At 44.8% G+C, this 19,312-nt stretch overlaps 1 protein-coding gene across 3 annotated transcripts in view; it reads left to right on the forward strand.

Moving 5' to 3' along the window:
- DIS3L2 (DIS3 like 3'-5' exoribonuclease 2) overlaps window positions 1–19,312 on the forward strand; it is a 193,903-nt gene that overhangs the window by 110,421 nt on the left and 64,170 nt on the right. For all 3 annotated transcript variants that reach the window (XM_074590908.1, XM_074590909.1, XM_074590910.1), the window contains 3 exons: window positions 5,762–5,874; window positions 13,246–13,353; window positions 17,606–17,839. In XM_074590908.1, coding sequence (XP_074447009.1) covers window positions 5,762–5,874; window positions 13,246–13,353; window positions 17,606–17,839 — 455 coding nt within the window. The remainder of the gene's footprint in view (window positions 1–5,761; window positions 5,875–13,245; window positions 13,354–17,605; window positions 17,840–19,312) is intronic.

Genomic DNA, 19,312 nt, shown 5'->3' on the forward strand with positions numbered 1-19,312 from the left:
AGGAAGAGACCTTTAGAGAAGGAAGAAGCTATTACTTGCTTAAAAAAAGGTGTAATTAGTTGCATTTCGGTTGGCTAAAGGACCATCATGTGATAATTTAAAAAAATTTGGTTTCTTGGTAAACAAGTTAATGGATTTATGCTCAGTTGCTCTGCACTTTCAAAAAGCAGAATGGCCCTAGGGCACACAAGTAAAATTTAAGCACTTGCCTTGTTGTTTTAAAATAAGTAAAATAAAACACACTGTCTGATTTTCTGAACAATAGCTTGGCTTCCTGTGGTGGAAAAGTAACCTCAGCTGAGAATTAAAGCCACCCACCTTTGTCTTCAGGCTCCAGAGCAGACAAATAACTCTCTCTTTTTATAGTTCCACTTTTATTTTTATATTAAACTCTTCTCCATCTTGCTTTTTTTTTTTGCTTTCCCACTTGCTCTTTTCTCCCACTCAGTCATTCTCTTTTCTCTCTCTGTTTTCTCCTCTCTTGATCCCAAGAGGGACACTTCTGTAACACTTGAGCCGTGGATGTACCTACACGTGCCAAAGAGAAACAGAAATGTTTGGGTTTGGATCAGGTCCTTCATTTAAAGGCATGTGTTAAAGATCTGTGATGGCCTCTAGCTACTTCCAGCAGCTTCCCCAAGTCTCAGTGCCATTTTCTGCCTCACTGCAACTTACATTTGTTTTGTGTCCACCCCTGTTACTGTCTGCAGCCCCTCTGGCTGTCCCTTCTGTAACTGAGACCCTTCATTGTAGACACTGTCCTTGCCCGTTTGCCTGTGGTCACACGTGAGAACCTCAGCCTTGATGAAGACCCATGCTCTACTGTAGCACTGGTAATAGCAACCAAATGTGCATGTAGGTTAAAGGCCTCATTTGTCTCTCTTTATGCAAGTTTTTCATACTTTTGCAAGGTGCTAAACACTGCTTTTCAGATAAGAGCAGCAGCATGGTACCCCCAGGGCAGGGGAATGGGAAAGAGCTGTAATTATTTGAGTTTGGTCTAGCCAGGGAACAGGCAACTATCTGGAATTGCTGGCAGCAGGTTGCTAGTTGGCTGTTTTCTGGTAGAGCAAACACTTTGCAATCTGCTTTGAACTCTTCTGTATCTCCCTAACTGAGGGTTGAAGACAGTGTAAGAAATAGTGGTTAATACAAAAAACTTGGTATTAAATTTTAAGTTGACTTAACACTCTTGGTAGCGTTTGTCTTCTCCCCTGAGAATGATGGTGCTTGAAGGTGAGATGGAAATAAAAGGGAGCGTGTATGCATGCTAGAGAATTACCTTGTGCTGTTTTTTCCTTGAAGAGTTGCATTTTTAAGTTGCATGGTTCTAAAATTTGCATATGCTAAGGTATAAAGTGAACGTGCCTGGTCTGTCTGCATTTGTGCTGGGAATGACTAGGGTTGCTGAAGACGGAGAAGAGGGATGTGCTGCCAGTGTGTTCCTTCGCATACTGTTCAAATACATTCAGCTCAACTCTCGAATTCCTGGGGCAAATACATGATGTGACTTGCTGGGTTGGCAGTTTGTATGGAGCATTTACAGGCTGAAAGGGCCTTTTCCTTCTCTTCCAGCTCTTTCTTGCTAATCCTGTTTTGTTTATAATTTTCCTAAATAAAGAAGGAAAAAGGTTCTTTGAACTGTTTTGTTGTAGAGAATGAGATCGTCAGTGAAAAAAAATAAAAAAAAGGAACAGCTTGTTCTTCTGTGAGGTGCCACCAATTCTGCTTTGATTTTAGCATCATATCAGTGTTAGACACACAAGGTTTTGGACTGGATTCAAATGAATCAGATTCTCAGGACAAGGAGACGAACCTCCTCCAAAACCGCTGTGCGCCTGGTGCAGCGTCATGCAGGGGGAGACCTGCCTTTCGTAGCTCTATCACTTGGTAACCTTCGCGAGGGGATCCAGGCTTCTAGAAACTTGGAGAAATATAGGTCCCTTGTATCCTGCCATTCTAGCAGTCTGTGTGATGGTAAAATAAAAGGAAAATTGTCTTCTGTGTGCAGTGCCTCAAGGGCATCAAACTGTGTTGTTTGCAGTAAGGTGGCAACAAATCCTGTCCCTCTTGCACAGAGCATTGGCCCTAGAGGAGCCTTGGTGGCTGAGTGCCCAGCCCTTTCCCTATTTCTACTTGCAGAGCTTAGGAGGGGAGCTCCTCTTTGCAAAGGGCCTCATTACTGGGTTTTGCAATGCCACAGTGTAATTTCAAATAATACTTCTGTCTCCCATCCATCTCTGCTGCCGCGCCTCTGTATTAGCGGAGAGGGGCTAATAGGGTACAGCTGGTTAATAAGACATGTGGCGCTTGGTTCGAAACTGCATTCCCTGTTGCTAAACGTCTCCCATGTAGCAGCTTTGTTGTGGTGGAGTTTGAATGGGATGACAATTTTGTACCCACTTTCAGATGAAATGATTTTAAATGAAAAAATCCCAGAGACCCTGAGTGAAAGAAGCCATCCAAATGCTTTCAGCGTTTTTTTTTATTGCAATAGATGTTCCCTTCAGCTCTTACTTTGATATCAGCATATGAAGTGTCTGGCTTAATCTCCTGTACATTCTTATGTAAATTCCTTTTTAAAAAAAAAAAAGTCCTTAAACTGGTAGCGTATACCTAGCTTTAGGGGTTGTTGTGTAGCTTTAGCTTCACTGTAGGAGGATTTTAAATTTGGGGTGAAGCAAGACTGTCATTTGCAAAGTACTTGCTTCTGTAGGAAATTTAGGGTATAAAGTCTATCACGATGGAGAGCTGCATCCCAAGACTTGAAGCCTCTATTTGCTGGAAAAGTAGACTTCATCAAAACGAAGGTGGAGTAGACAATGTGTAGCAGCCTGTGGTGTGTGGTCCATGTGGGTGTCCCCCTTTCTCCCTTTTCTCTCTCTCTGACAAGACTTTTTCAATAAATAAGTGCTGGTTTAACTCTCTTTTCCTTTCATTCAGGCCACATTTTCTTTTTTCCTTGGGAAATAACGCAAGACTTACAATGTAAAATGTTCCTTTTGTGACTTTGTCATAAAAATTAATGAGACTAGAAAAACTGTTTGTGGACCTGGAAGAGAATCCTAGTGAATAGTATTTCTCTATCCACAAAGCTCTTTCATTTTAATTAGCAAATAAACCAGAAGAGAGCGGTAGGCAGGTATTTCTGTGCAGGCTTAGGCTGGTATTTTGTCTAACACATTCAAAGGCAGTGATTTGAGCAAAATCAGATTGGTTGATCGCTGTGCTGTATCTTCAAGTTCTCTTGGTCTGAATTTTTTGGGGGTGAGGGAGATAGGGTGATTCATACTTGAGCAAGACAAACCCAAGAGCTGCCAGTTTGCATTATGTCAATGTATGTAAGAAAATATTTAGATAGAATTTCCATTAAAAGTTCAAAAGCAGGGGGCTCACGCTGACCCCGGCTTTTAGAAGCTCTGGTGGGAAACCTGAATGAAATTTAACTCTGCTCAATGTGTTTTCGTTGGCTGACTCCATGTTTTATTATCTCATGCAATGAGATCTTTCTTGGTTTGTCGATTTTCTACCAAGGACAAAAAGTTCATGTATGTAACAGTGCACATATTGAATTAAAGTACGATTAAAGGCATGATGTAATGACCCCCTCTCCTTTTCCTTTCGTCAATATTTGCCTGCAGGGTCAATACATTACAATATTGACTTCAAAGTATTCAATATTTTTTTACCTTCTGAGTGTGTTGGCTTCGAGTGCGTGTAATATTAAACCTGTTGGTTGAACTGTTGGTCTAAGACTTACCGTCTAAGTAGTTTCAGGCTTGGATGCCTAATCCATGTAGAGCGGCTTTCAAGGCATGTGATAATATCACAACACAGCTGTAGGCAGCTTTCTGAGGTGAACCATTTAATCTGCCCCCTTTTCTCCCAGCTTCCTAACGAGTGGTGGAATTTGTCCCTTGGTGTGTGATGGGATTATTGCCCTCTCCCCCTGCTGCCATCGTATTGACTCTCTGCAGGACCTTCCAGTGACTGTAGGTTATGTGGACAAAATCTAAATCCCAGTGCTCCCATCTGCCATGTGCGTTTCTGCTGCCTTTACATCTGTGGTCTGAGTGTACGAAAAGCAAGGTAATGCTTTCCGTACTCACCGTTTGCTGCGCAAACATGGCTTAATAAAGTTAAGATTGTTACGAGTTCAAACAGTCGCACAGGACGGGTTGGTGCTCAGTTTTCTGAACTCCCAGCTTGGGGGCACAGTGGGTTAGGTGGCTCATCTCATACGAACTTGAACCTTCTCATGCTTCCTACTCACCTGCAGACGTTTCCGTTCCCACTCTGTTGAAATCTAGCACCCGTACCCATCAGAAGGGCACGCGGGCAGATAAGGGCACATGGGTAGATGTTCTGTGTAACGATGGCAGTTATGAACCATTTATCCTTCAAAAACGTGACACTCTAGAGAAAGGCTTTGATAATATTCTTTGCGAGGCGAATAAACAAACGGGATCCTCACCAGCATGGTATCTTATTACGTTGTCTTTTAAAAAAAATGAAGGAAAGAAAAAATATTTATAGATACCAAGGAATTAGTGAATTCCTCTAAAGAACCAAGTGTTATAATTAGGAACCCTCTGCACTTAGAACTATTCTACAAATAAGCACCTCAAATCTAGCCTCATCCTTCCAGAGAAAACAAAGGTCAATAGGCTTCTTTGAGGATTAGCAAACCAGAATTTCTTGGACCAAGGTACTAATTACTTCCAAAGCTGAGGGTGATCACTACTTCCAAATCCAAATTATTGCCAAAACCTCATCATGAACCTCAGTAGTACTTCTCTCTAGCCTAACTTTTGAATTAAGACACTTCTAGACTGGACTCTAATTAAAAGATAAAAATGCTAATCTGAAGGGAAGGCAGGATAGCAGTGGGAATATTCTGCTTGTGGAAAGCTGTGCTTCTGCATAGCCTGATATGAAGTCATTGAAGACTGACTAGGTCACCAGCAGCAATTTGGGCTCAACCATGGTAAAGTAGAAACAAGTGCAGCTCCAAAAACTCAAAAGCACGTGTGATCGGCTGCTCCACGCTTGGGAAATGGTGTACTGCATTGCCGGCGGGGTTCTAAGGTGGGGTCCCGTGTTTCTTGCTTACCATTGTCTCACAGCACAGGGATGAAAACTGGGCTCACTATTAGAAGCTCTTAGTTGGAAAGACTTATCCACGTGGTGTTGAAGGTTTTTTGCATATCCACCGCTGTGCTTGAGGATTCACTCATATGTGTATTCGCTTGTATGTTGTAGCCACAGTGGCTGTGAATTTGGTAGTGTCCTGAGAGACCACAGTTATCAGCTCAGAGAGAAGAGGTGGAAAGTAGTACCATTTTTGTGAGGTCTAGGCATAAGGCTAAAAGGTTACGGTAGCACTGGGAGAGGCAGGAGAGGGGCCAGAGTTAAATATGCCAGCAGTCATATGGAATGAATCAAAGGAATCTATACGCAGAATCACTAAGACCTATCAGGCTAAAAATTGTGAAAATTGCATGTTGTAGCTTGTACTTCTTTCTCTCTCCGTACCCCTGGCTCTGGGATAGCTCACAGGACTCACCCATCACAAATAATTGCTCTGCCGGAAGTGACCTGGCAGAAAATACAGAGATCATAAAATTGTTGATTTTTTTTTTTTTTTTTTTTACTTTTTCTTGCAAAACTGACTTCTGGATGCAATTCTTTAATTCTTCCTCAGTCCCCTAAAATCCTTCATTTCTGTCTGCAGCCTACTGACTTCCTTGTGCAATTTCAGGGAACTTTGAAGTGGGTGTTCACATCGCGGATGTAAGCTACTTTGTACTGGAAGAAACAGCACTGGATAAAGTAGCGAGCGAAAGAGCAACTAGTGTCTATCTGGTGCAGAAGGTAAGGACAACTTTTCCTTTTTTCTTCTGACAAGTGTGTCTTCCATTTACCATAAACTCATTTTAAAGGTTCATTTTCAGATGCCCACAACCAACATCTGGCTGCTATTGCAGCAAACCTACAAAAATGAGCAAACTGATGTTCTGTGTGAACGGGACTCTGCTGATCTAGAGCTGGTTCAGGACACAGAGCTGTGTAGCTGCATTTGCACCGTGCTGACCTCAGCTAAGCCTGGCAGACCCCAGCGGGCTCATCTGCTTTGCTGCTGCAGCCTTGAAATTTGCAGATGTGGTGGTGGAGAGTTTTGCCTTCGTCTTCAGTGCAGTAGTGGTAACTAATCCCTCCCAGAAGTGGATGCGTAGCAGAATCGGGTGTAAAACACCCTGTGCAATCTCACATCTTGAGATACAACAGGAGGTTCATGCTCTTCTTCTATCTGGGTATCCCAAATACTGTAGAAATCATGTTCTTTCATCATGGAATGAAAAGATTTTTGAAATTGTACAGATTTTAGTGTAACAGAATGAAATGTTAAAGTTTAACATTAACTTCTAAACTTTAGAAATGAACAGGTTCAAGTTTAACATAATCGGAAAGGAAACATCCAGGTTTTGTCTGGGCCTGTCTCATTTTCAGTTGAATGTGCAGAAACATTTCCGTGCTCATCAGATACTGTCGGCACCATGCGTGCAGGGAAGCTGGGACGCTTGGCTGTTAGCGTCCCGTGTCAGCTTTAAGCATCAGCTGCATGAAGAAGAGTGTTGAGACAATCTCGTAGGAGGAGATTATTCTGCCTTTCCCCACACTCCCATTCAGTCAGGCTGAAGTCCTTGTCTCCGCAGCCCTTTCCGGGATGACAGGGTATCTTTTGTATAATAAATAAACATATCCTACTTGCTACTTAGGATTAGGAGTGATTCTTCCCCTCCCTTCCTGGATGTGCCCAGGGTTACTATCCGGGGAGGGTCTTGTAATGATGCTTATTCCAGTAGTTTGCTGTGGCCTCTCCACACTTACCAGATGATAAAATGATTTCTTTTACGCTATTGAAATAAAATTAGTGGTTTGATATCAAGCTGTTAACCTTTAGTAGCTGTTCTCTAACTTGCCTTGGGAAGAAATAGCAAGGCACAGCTTTCTGAGTGAACAGGTGGGTTTTACGTCTCTGTGGGTACGGGCTGTATGGAATGTTGGCCTCCTCTCCCAGGTGAATAATGACAGGACCAGAGGAAATGGTCTGAAGTTGTGGCAGGGGAGGTTTAGATTAGATATTAGGAAGAATTACTTTACTGAAAGAGTGGTCAGGCACTGGAACAGCCTGCCCAGGGACGTGGTTGAGTCACCATCCCTAGAGGTGTTTAAGAAACGTCTAAATTTGATATTTCAGAGCACGCTCTAGTGGCAGAGACTGTAGGGGTTTGGGGTTTTTTTTGTGTGTGTATGGTTGGACTCAGTGATCTCAAAGGTCCTTTCCAACCATGAAGATTCTATGATTCTATGTATAGCCACAGCAGCAATGCAGAAGGTCCCCCAGCTGGGTTGGTGGTGGCGAGGCCAAAAGCACACAGGTGTTGCAGTGCGGGACCAAGTTCCCAGTGACTTGCTGTTCTCCAGGAGTGGGAAGCAATGCATATCTCATGGAAACAGCAGTTCTGGCACCAGAGTCTTCCCAGTCCTACAGTCTCTGCAGTGATAAGCCCTTGGCTTCTGCAGTGCTCTTCTTCCCCCTCTGATGGATGGATGACTCAACGGCCGTAGCTCACTATGGGAGGTGTGGGCTGGCCAGCGGGGGTGTCACTGCAGGCAGCAAAGCTGTAGTCCAGCAGGATGTTGTAGCACTATTTCCAAGTCAAAATACTGTGGTTTGAAGGCATGTGATTTTTTTTTTTTAAAGGGAGAAGGAAGATTTTTTATGTAGAAAGGAGACATTTTTCTTTAAAATCTGGTTGAATTCAAAAGCTAATTGAATTTTCTTTCAAAGCGCTTTTTCCCCCCAGCACTACCAGTCAGTCACATGCAATGCCAACGTAAATTATCTATTGCCTGTAATCTTCAATTGCTCTTCAACTACCTTGGCCCAGCAGTCAGGATTAGTGTTTTACCCACAGTTCTGCCCTGCAGAAAATATATTTTAAGACTGCAAACTAGGTTAGATGATGAAATGGTCAATATTTTAATTGCAAGAGATGAAAAGGAGAGAGGGGACGGGCAAAGGAAAGCAGCCAGGCTGTCTGAAACAAGATGGTAGCATGACTCTTGTAGAAAATATGCTTTCCTTGATGGAACTGTTTCCTAAGACAGCTGTGATTCTGCTAGAGGTTAGCACCATGCTAATCCTCCCAAAGAAGTTAAATAAAGCCACATATTTAATTTTCCTGAACCGTGTATCCAGAAGGGGAGTTATTGTGTAATTGCTAGTAGTCTATTTAATAAAAGTCCAACGTTTTTGAAATAAGAGTGTATCAGGTTTTAAGAACCAAGAAAACCTAAACAGTTTCCTCTTTTTTTGGCACATCTTATAGTGTTATTTTAGGTGTGAAGCAGCTCGAGTGAGAGGTCAGCCATAAATCCCTATAATATTTTATTGGTCCTATTTTATACTGGAGATCAAAGATCGGAACTGTAAGCCTATCTTCACATTGAGTCCAAGGACTTTGAGAAATTCACTTTTGACACCAGCAGGTTGTCAGGGTGTTGATATTTTGATAATCTCAGGCCAAGTAACAAAGAGTTGCTCGAAATCTGAATTCATGGAAGTGTTGATACAAGTCTTGAGCAGAAATCTTGGCTCATAAACAAATTGCCTATTTCCTTTGAGTGTCTTTTAGTGTGTAAGCAAGAGGCTTGCTGAGCCCACCCCATTGTTGGACCTCAGCGTCTTCCTCCCGGCTCTGAGGATAGCAGCCGACAGAAACTCTAGGTTAATACAGTCCCTCCCCATCGGACCGGCAGTGGGATTAGGGCTCACCCCTGGAACAGTGGTGGTCGTGACCAACCGAACCAAGCCTGAGCGGGCAGCCGAAGCAGGGCACCAGCAGAATAGGGTTGTTTGAGGGACGCAAAGCTGTCCATGTGACTTTGTGAAAATAAGGTGTTTTCCTTAACCAGTTTTCTTTCGGTTGACTGATTGATTTTCCCGTCCATTCCTTGAAAGGCTGCTACAGCGAGTCCCTTGACGGGGGCAGCCCTGGCTAACCTGCTCTGAACCTGGCCGATGAGTCAGTCCTGGCTGCAGCAGATGTTTCTGATTTTAAAGGGAATGGGAAGTTTTATCATCCCAGTATGCTCCCTCGCACTGCCCAGCTCCCTAGGAAGGAGTCTGAGGCTGGAAATTTGCGTTTGGTTTCTGGAAGCGCTTATTAGCCAAAGAGGCAAAACAAAACAAACCCGAGGGCTCTAACAAGCAGGAGGTTAGATCTTCCCATGTCCAAAGCGATTCCACCATGCAGAGGAGCCAGCTGCTAAGCAGTGTGGCCAGCCATGCTTACAGGCCCATGTGTTCTATAACGCCGGGATGACGATGTGTAGGAAAACCCCGAGCCCCGGCGGTGCCTTCTCTTACTTTGGTTTTCCCCTGCTGCCCACCGCTTTGGATGTGCGGCTGCCTGCGGGGAGAGCCGATGGCGTGGCGGGGGCTGTCGGGCAATGCCGGAGCACTACGTCTCACGCTGCGTACGGTAGGGCTGGAGATTTTCATGTGGGGCTTGGAAATAGGGCGAGAGAAATCCTCTGTCTGCGATTTGATTTGAAATGCAGACCCACAGCTGCGAGCATTGTGGATATCAGCCTTTCACTCAAAGAAGCGCCCTTTCCAGTATCTCTTGGGCCCTGCTAGGTTTGTGAGGGGAGATGATGTCTTTTATTAGTCTGACTGATAGAGGGGGATGAAAACCAGACAAGCTCTCACCACCCAAGCCTTTCTTCAGCCCTGGTTTCTATGCTACATTCATTAGAAAGGATTTCCTGGGGGCTGTAGGTCCTTTTTTTCATTGTGAAAGCTTTTTCCCCTAGCCCTGCTGGGTCTCTCCAGCTGCATTTCTAGATTCGGCTACATTTATACACCCCCCTGTTCCAGGTTTATGATCCCTGTATAAGCCCAGGTGACTTTATTTCCACCTGCAGTAAAATCAGGCTGAATGATGCGATCCCCAACGTCGGCACATCCTTAGCAATTTGCTGAGGAAACCACTTCAGGCTGGAGGTGATATCCCTCGGCAGTGTTTCAGCCAGCTGGATTCCTGCATGCCGTGGCACTCCACGGGGCAGCTGGCAGACGCTGCTGCCTCTTGGCAGACAGTCACGGGAAGGGCAAAGCATTTAAAAGATGCTGGGCAACCTCTGGATTATTTGAGGCGATGCTATGCAACCCTGATAGTTTGCAAATCTGGGCATTAAAGACCTGCTTAGGGAAATCTCCTCTCATCCTGTGTCTCCTTCAGAAAGAGAGGGAGATAATCCTATTGCAAAAGTTCCTTCTGGGCAGCCCCTGGGATAACTCCTGAACCACCTCGCTCTCCAAGTGTGACACAATTGCGACGTCTTTGTGTATTAAATGCTGGGCTTGCAACTACCAAGAATCCTTTCAGCCTGTGACCGTATCATGTTAAGGAAAAAGGAAATGTGTATTTATGACTTAAACTTCTGTGCTTCGTGACGGTTGGTTTATTCTCTGGGGAGCGCGAAGAGGAATCGTGCTGTTAAAGCAGAGGGAGGCAGTTAGCCAAGACTCTGGGCGATGTTGAAAACAGGTTTCTTCTTTTAATTCAGTAAGGTAGATAAAATTGAAATACCTTCAGTGCAAGGTCACATTGTCTTACGTTATGTACGTATTTGCTGAGCCCAGGAAAAGGTTGGTGGAATTCTTGCTCTCCTGTGAGGCTTCCTCCATGGCTTGGGTTAAGTTACTTTGCCTAAAGTTTCTCTCCTGTAGAAGGGTAACGTGGGTTGATGCTTCCCTATTTAACAGTAGGTTTGTTACAGCTAATTGCTTGGTGAGTGTTTAGTGCTGTAATTATGATCTGAGTTAAAGCTTTGCTTGTGTTTCACATCCTTGAAAGCCCTTCCATAGAATTATAGCCTCTTGAATCAGATATTAATCCTGCTCAAGTACACTTAAAACAAGCATCCTGTTGTTTTGTTCGGGCTGTTCTTTGTGGATGGGCTTTCATGTTTCATGTAGGGATTTTTCTAGGAGACTGTTATTGCTGCAGGAGATGCGAAGGGAAAGAGGATGTGCTAAGGCACAGAAATACTCAGTAAGTACAGACCATTATCAGATAATCAATCACAGAGGGAGGGAGAGAGAGAAGAGCTAGTAACTGCAGCTTTTAATTTGGGTGGAAAAGGGCATGGGAGCTTTTATTAAATTACTAGCGCTTTGTTCACTGTGACCTGAACTTCAGGGTCTCACAGTGGTCATGGGCGATCTTAGGCGGGCAGGGATTTCCGATAGTCTGTAAAGCTATTTTCTCTCCTTTCTGGTATGGGTTGGCACCACTCATGCTAAATTTATAACCTTGTGGTGTGGGTCCTTCCAGGCAGCATGGCAGAGCTCACGTACTGGATCTGTGAGTTATGAATGTGCCCGTATTGTTAATGTAGTGTTCACAACTGGAATAACAGAGTTGACGGCCTTTGTGTTGCGGGAAACAGCTTATCGTAATCCGTGCCCTTGCGACCTTCCAGCTGAACCAGTGCTGCTGATTCATGTTGCAAGTGACTCCTTGACAGTCACAGCCCGTACAGTTAACCTTTTGGCATTAATACGCACTGCAATTAGAATGGATTTATAGCCACCGTCTGGTGCCAAACCGCAAATGTGATTAAATATTTTAAGAGTCTTTCCTTCAAAGCAAAAGGTAAATACGAAGTGCGTGCACTTGAGGAGAAAATGGCCATCTGAGCCTGTTTTTTTCCTACTGTTTTGAAGAGCGGTTGTTCCCCTGGCATCCAGGTAGCAAAAGTTATCTCTGAAATCACCAGACTCCACACGGAGTTTGGAAGAACTGGGGTTTGCATGCCAGTCGGCTTGCTGCTGGTCCTGTATTTACAGGGTGGCACATAGAGCGATCAAAACGGAACCTAAACTAAATAGCTAAAATATTTTATGTCAACCAAGCAGAGTGCTTCTCTCTTGTGTTTTTCTGGAATGCACCAGCCCACATTGCTGCTCAAAATAAACAAGAGGAATAATGTGGTTTTTCTTTGAGGGCAGTTACTGCTTCTTCACAAAGGTAAATAATGAGAAAGGAAATGAGAATGTGAAACTCTAATAATTAGGTTTGCTTCATTAAACAGCTGCTAAATATTATCTTTAGTGCAGACTTCACCTGGGAAATAACTCAGGGAAGGTAGAAGCAGTTGGAGCTGCTGAGGTTTGCTCTAGTGAGAATATGCTCCAAAGCTTTTGGTTTGTTGCTGTAGTCAGGTGAGTAATTCGTAGTTTGGTAGTTCAGCGTTCAGCAGCAGAAACATTGATTAGTTGTAAGGAATTAAGACACAGGTTAAAAAAAAACCCTGCCAGAAATTTCTGCTGGCTGACATTTCGTTCAGAGTTGAGTATAGTAAAACAATAACTGCTCTCCCTCTGTTTGCAAACACCATGTTTAATGTCATAAAAAAGGTGCTTTTGTTTATCTTGCCAACATCTAGACATTCCTGTCTGTTCTACAAAGCGTGGCTCAATCTTTATGCACGGGAGACGTTTCACTTGTGCTTCACAGGGAGCAGACTTCCATTACTTGCTTGGTTACACGGTCTTCGGTGGCAAAGCGGAAAACACAGTTTCCAAATCCAAGCTTTTCAGCTCTTCACTGCCAGGACCGTATTTCTTCAGCATTGTTTCCTGATGTGCTGAGTCTTCCTCATGCTCCCCAGTGCCAAAATGGCAGTGGGAAAGAAGTGGGAAACAGAGCAAATGTTGTGACCTTAAAAGCTGCAGAGTGAAGTGTTTGCATAACTGAGGATGCGGGATGCTCCAGGGGGCTTAATCCATTCCTCGGAGAGGAGTGCCGGGAATGATTCCCAGGTTAGAGGCTGACAGCTCCCTCTGGTCTCACTGATGGATGGGACTAGCGTGAGTGTTGGTGGCCTTAGCCGTGCCTGACTTCCTCTCGTTTCAGAGCATTTGGGTGGGTTACTCATTGTGTGCCAGCATGCTGTTTGCCATGTAATGTAGCTCTGGCACGGGTGATGCATCCCAGAGCTATGACGCAGCCACTTCTGCTACAGAGAATGTGATCCTGAAGGTTTAACGCATTGTCTCCTTTTGTGCGTTGTTGAGCCTCTGTTTTACCAACTGGTCAGGGAACTTGGCCACAGGCAGGTCTCTACTAAAAGCCCCTATCTCACTAAGGCTCTCTTCTCTTCCAGGTGATCCCGATGCTTCCCAAGCTGCTCTGTGAGGAGTTATGCAGTCTCAATCCCATGCGAGATAGGCTGACGTTCTCTGTGATGTGGAAGGTGACTCCAGAAGGCAAGGTACCTCAAGTAGCAGACACTCATCCTGCTGATCAGTCCTCCCTCGGTGGCCAGCCCCTGCTCTTGCAAACACGTGGTAAAAATGCCATCCCTTAACACCCGAGTGGGTAGCAGAGGACTTGTTGGTGAACAATACTAGAGGATGTAGGAATGTCCCTGTATCTTATTTTACCAATGAGATACTGTGGAACTTCCAGCTGGAATAATCTCACAAACTGGTGGCGAAAGGAAGAATATTTGTATGATCTCAGGAACAGAGCATTTCCCGCTCCTTCCCAGGTCACCCATCCATTTAATGTCTTACCTCCAGCAGCACCTCACAGCTAATGCTTTGGGTGGAACCAGATGTTCCCCCTGCTCCAAGCCAGCTGTGCAATGCAGTGGATGTGGGCAGTATCCCTCTGTGGCCTCTCTGGTAAACAGACTGTTTCATTCTTCTTCAGAGCTGCAAATTACGTCCATCCAAATAAAGAGTGAAAGCTGTTCAGCAAAGGCACAGCTCCATCCTCTGCATATGTTATTTCCAGGGAGCAGTTGTGGAGACTGTCTGTCAGTGCAGTGAGCTGCCGTCAGCCGCCTGCCAGCGCTCCCCAGGTCTTCATTGCTCTCCCTCTCCCACACTCTTTGTAACCCTAACGATCTCTTCAGTGATCACCAAATTGCTAATTGAGCAGGGCAAAAGACTGCCACTATCAGAGGGCTCTCCAATCCATGCGAAGTACACTTTTTGTACTCAGAAATTTTGTATATTTTTTTTAACAAGCGTTGTGCTCACGCACGGCTCTCTCTGTGGAGAGTATTTCTTGTGCCAATTTGGTAATTTTTCACAAAAATTAACTTTACATCTTTATTATTGTCCATGGTGCTCTAAAGGATACCGAATCTTGTTTTGTGCTTTAGCAAAATATACTTGCAGTTCTATATCTGTATTTCTCCAGCGAGTCCCTGCTGTGGCACTGAGGTGGGTTTTATTTGTTCACTGTGAAAAGTGTTCCGCTTCCTCTAGTGACAGCAGGATTACTCATGGAGCCTTCTAATAGTAGTTACTTGGTGGACCTTTTATTGACACTGAGTGGTCTTTGAACAGCTAATAGTCAAGTCTTAATGAAAAAGAGCTTTTAATTAAATCTTATCTCTTGTCCCCTGCAATATATACATTATTTGCTTTTCAAGCAGCTTTCAGACCAGCCCTGTCTGACCAGTGAGAAAATAGAGGAGCTGCAGCATCTGCCTTACACCTGCTCAGGGAGCTGATCTTTGGAGGAGCCGTGGTCTGGGCCATGACCACGCTGCCCCTTGGAAATCAGACTGCCTGCGGCCATCTCGGCAAACTGGTTTCTCCTAGGGGGCTTTTCAGGACTGCAATCTCAATTGAGGTCGCTTGATTTGGGTATCACGTGAAGGCTGGAGAATTTACTCTTTCCAAGAGGAAAAGTGGTTGTAGGGCTTTAGCCCAGCGGGGCATTCTTGTAAGAGCTTATCTGTGAGTTGGGACAGAAAGTGTCTCCTGTATTTCTAGGTGTTACTTCAGCCTCTTCTCACCATAAACAGGATCACATGCTCTCCAGCTCTGCTGGGTGAAAGGGAGATGATCAAAGGCCCCAACACGGCTGTTGAACCTCAGCCGGTGGTGGCAAGCTGTGAGAACGCTGACATTGAGGACAGGACATTCCTCAGTGAGGGACACATGAGGCTGAAGGGCACTTGGTTGCACAGGGGGTACACAGCAGTGCCGTAATCGTGAGCTTGCAGAGCAGAGCCCGACAGCACTACTAGAGGTGAGGGCTGCTCTGAGCTCCCACCGTTACTCTTCCAAAGCAAATGAGTCTAGAGCTAAGGCATCTTCCAAGGGAAAGCCACATGTATTCCTCACTTGAATATGACTATTGATAAGGTGTTGGGGTTTTTAATTCTTGTTTCTTTTAGAAAAATAATGCCAGGCTCAGCCCATTCTGCGAGACAGGCACTTTCTTGTTTCTGTTGCTTTTGGGCTCTGGATTTTTTATCTTCTAGTTTTCCATGAGTGTAACAAAATGTTGCCTGAGCACCGCTCCACACAGCTCCATGGACTCCAGTGGGATAGTGTGACATGATGTGTCTGAGATGACTTTCCAAGGGCAGAGGCGTTAACCATATTGTTGCATCTGTGAGCTGGGCGTTTATAGGAACAACGTAGCACGTTCTTGTTCAGATGCAGTCAACAGAAAGATATTTGAAAACAAACGATGCAACTGTTCTTTTAAAGTCATTGCCTGCTGATGTTCGAAGCACAGCCCTGCTGGTTCCTTCCACCAGCGAAGAAAAGAAATTGCTTCAGTCTGAAACAACCTATACAAACAATGTGTCTTCCAGACTCAAAACTGTTGTCGTCAGCCAGGACGTGATACAGACACTCCGTGCGTGGAGAAAGTCCTCAGCCTCATGCACAGCTATGTCACGCCCTCAAAGAGACCCGTACCGCCAGGGACTGTGCTAATGGGAGGGTTTCAGCTGAGCCACACTGACTGCCATCATATGATGTGCTGGGGACTTACAGCTTTTTCTCAAAAGCAACCAGAGCCTGGGGGAAACCTTAACATAACCCTAGAAATGTCTCAGAGATACTCGTACTCTGCTGGGAGTCTGGGTGCACCAGGTTAGCTGTGATGGGGGAGGCTTTGCAGACTGGTCTTGTGGCATATTCGTCGTAATCTCCAGGTCCCAGCTCACAAGCCCCAGATATTGCTCCTCCACACCACTTCACCCATCCATCAGCCACGGTCCGTGGGCCGGCCAGCCATGGGCGGCTTTCCCTGCGAAGCGGGATGCAGCAGAGCACAGAGCAGGTGCTGCCAGCGCTGTTGAAACATCTCTGTCCAGCTTTGTGACCTTCTCTTTCTTTGTTTGTCCTTGGCATAGAGAAAGGGACACACACAGAATAACCACGAGCCGGGGGTTGGAGCACTTTACAGAGCAAGACATCACTTGCTGCATTGCCGCTGTTAGGACACTTTCTAATTAGAAATGAGCTTAAGTGCCCTGTGACTTCTCCTAGCTCTGAGCTGCTGAGTTATACTGCACATACGTTCTGTGGGGCATAAGGGAGGGAGGTAGCAAAGGTATCCTGGGGATCAATCCTTTCCTGTTAAGAAGAGGGTTTGCCTTTCTGAAGCAATGTCCTTGATGAGTCTGTCTTAGAGAGAGCTGGCTGTTCTCCCCGGACACCATCGCTTGCAGAATTTACCTTGTCCTCTCGTGCTGATGAAGGGGTAAGGTGGCACTTGTAGTGAAGGCAGAATTACAATTCTCCATTCATTCTCTGAGCACTTGTGCTTTGAATGGTTTATCACAGACTGCATCTGCCTCCAGAGCCCTCATGCCAACGCTCTTGACTTTTCTGAAGAGCCTTCTGCCCTTTGTCCCTCTGCACTTTCTCACTGGCTTGATGAGCTTTTGGACTCTCTTGTATATCTCAGCTGAAAATGGATTTTCCTTTCTGCTTTAAGAAATAATTCTGAATTGCTACATCTACACTGGTATTCTATAATGGAGTTTAAAATGGGAGTGGCTTCTGATTTAAAATGAAAGAATTTTATCAGCAATTTATAGATTATTTTCCTCTAGATTCCAGCATAGTTTGGAAGCTCGGAAAGATTCCTGGCTTGAATTTGGGCCTAGGACCATTGGCATGATCAGAAAAACAAGGGGTCAGTGACTAGCCATCTCTCCTCCAGATCCGCCAAAGTCCTACTTGGGCATTTCACAAGTACTAGTCAGACACTGAGGTTCCTACAGTACTCCTGAAAACAGAGTATTTTAGGGCCAGTCCCTGCTGCCCTGCAGAACGTGTATTAATCAAAGAGGTGGAATGCAATCTGCTGTGTTTTAGGTACGAGATCCTTCTTTCCATGTGTGTATCTGCCTGTTGCCACCCCTGCACCCAGTAACATTTGAGTCAACTGACTGTTTTCAACTCACAGCTGGACTGTGAGCTCTTACAAGCTCTATGAAAGATTTGAAATCGGGTAGAGGAGAGGTCCAAGCAGTTCCTGTGTGATGGAAAGACTTTATTATGCATATACACATTATTAGACACTAGAGAATCTATATGGGCAAAAGGCCTTCTGGTGGCCTCCGTATGAGATCTTCACTTGAAGTTCACGGTTAGTGATGAGGTCTGGTGTCCTGCCTTCCAGTGTTCGTACAACTTCCCAAGCTTTTGTACATTGGAAGAATAAGTCCTCATATCTATTTATGCTTTCCAATTTTGCAGATCCTTGATGAATGGTTTGGGCGGACAGTCATCTGCTCCTGCGTGAAGCTAAGCTACGACCACGCACAGAGTATGATTGAAAGCCCCGGGAAGGTGTTCTCGCCTGAAGAACTTCCCCCTGTGTCCCCTCAACACTCAATAGCCGAGATCCATCAAGCTGTGCTGAACCTGCATCGAATCGCTCAGCACCTCCGCAAGCAGCGCTTCATCGATGGTGCTCTGCGCTTAGACCAGGTGAGTAAATCTGGCCCCTCTGAGGGGCTCCCGCTCCAGTGAAGCAATTCCATGTTGTACTCCCTAAGGATTTCCTGATCAAAACTCAAAGGGAGAAGTCAAGGCTGGAATAGAAACGCGGGTCTGTGTGACAGTGTCTTCTTAAAAGCAGCATCAAATTACGTACCAAAAGCACTAAGTAAAGTACGAGCAAAAGAAAAAAGTTCCTGTTTTTTTAAGGAGTGATCCATCTTGCAACGTTTTTCAAAATCCCAAAACCCTGGTGGAATGGGTAAGTAACTTACACAGTGAAACAAATCATGATGGTGTCATTCATTATCAAGCAGTTCAGATATCCTTAGTGCCCATTTCACTGTGAAAGACTCATCCTCCACATTTATTTCCGTGCTTGCAATACTCACGTTTTCCACAGCTTTCATAGCAGTTCCCTGAGAAGGGAAAATGACTAAATGATATCTAAGCTAATACTAATAAGTGTTGGGTGTGTTTCAGAGAAAGAAATACTAGTGAGGAGGTTTTCTTCTGCCCAGGGTGATTTAAATAATCTTGTATCGGTTGTGGTATGTGTCACTTCTATTTTACAAGTAGATCCAGATATTTTAGGCTATCACAGCAAAAATACTTCTGCGTTTCTGGTTCAGCTGCTCTGAAACGGCTTCTGACAGTTTTTGTGGATAGGAGGTTCCAGTAATTGATAGAACCCAGTGGCCTTCCTGAGCGGGAGACAAAATAATCTCTTAATATAAGGAAGCTCTATTGTTTCGTTTTGCAAAATGAGCATGAGTCAACATAAGGATATTGCTGAGAAAGAAGCTAGTGTACAGAGATGTGTAAACAGGACTATTGTATGTAAGAGGTGTGTTGTAACCCTTCCATTTTACTCGGCGTTGTGGTGTTGTCGCCAGTTGCAGGAAAGTCTAATTTTAGAGAAGTCATTACAGAGCAAAAGAGCCACACGTGTCTGTGATCTGGGACCTTCCCGACAGAACATGTGGCTCATTCCGGCAAAACTGTGAAGAGGAGGCAATGTTCAGTTCCCCATGTCTAAGATGGACAGGATGAGACATCTGTATCTTGAATTTCAGGAGAGGAGATTCGGAGTATACTTTAGGATGACTTTTCTCGTGTGGGAACTGTGGTGTCTAAGGCTATCGTGCCTACATCTGTTGTAGGGGGACTGAGAGGACTGGTTAGGCACACATAAGTGAGCCTGGAGCAAGGGCATTTCCTCAAGGAAATGCCTTGCTCAAAGGAAAGAATCATTCTTAAAATTGTATTCAAATAATTTTTGGAAATCAGACTCCCGCTTAGAAGTCCTGCAGAGTTTTTGGAACAGAGGCTTCCCTCTGAGGTTTACTGTACAATGGCTAATAAGCTGGGCCTTTGCTCCCCAGCACAGTCTGAATGCTAGAGAAACATAAAAACACCAGCCTTTGCACTTGATGAGCTAACTGGGAAGCCTTGGAGGTGTCT

The sequence above is a fragment of the Larus michahellis genome, chromosome 6 (assembly GCF_964199755.1).
Source record: "Larus michahellis chromosome 6, bLarMic1.1, whole genome shotgun sequence".
Classification (NCBI taxonomy): Eukaryota; Metazoa; Chordata; class Aves; order Charadriiformes; family Laridae; genus Larus; species Larus michahellis.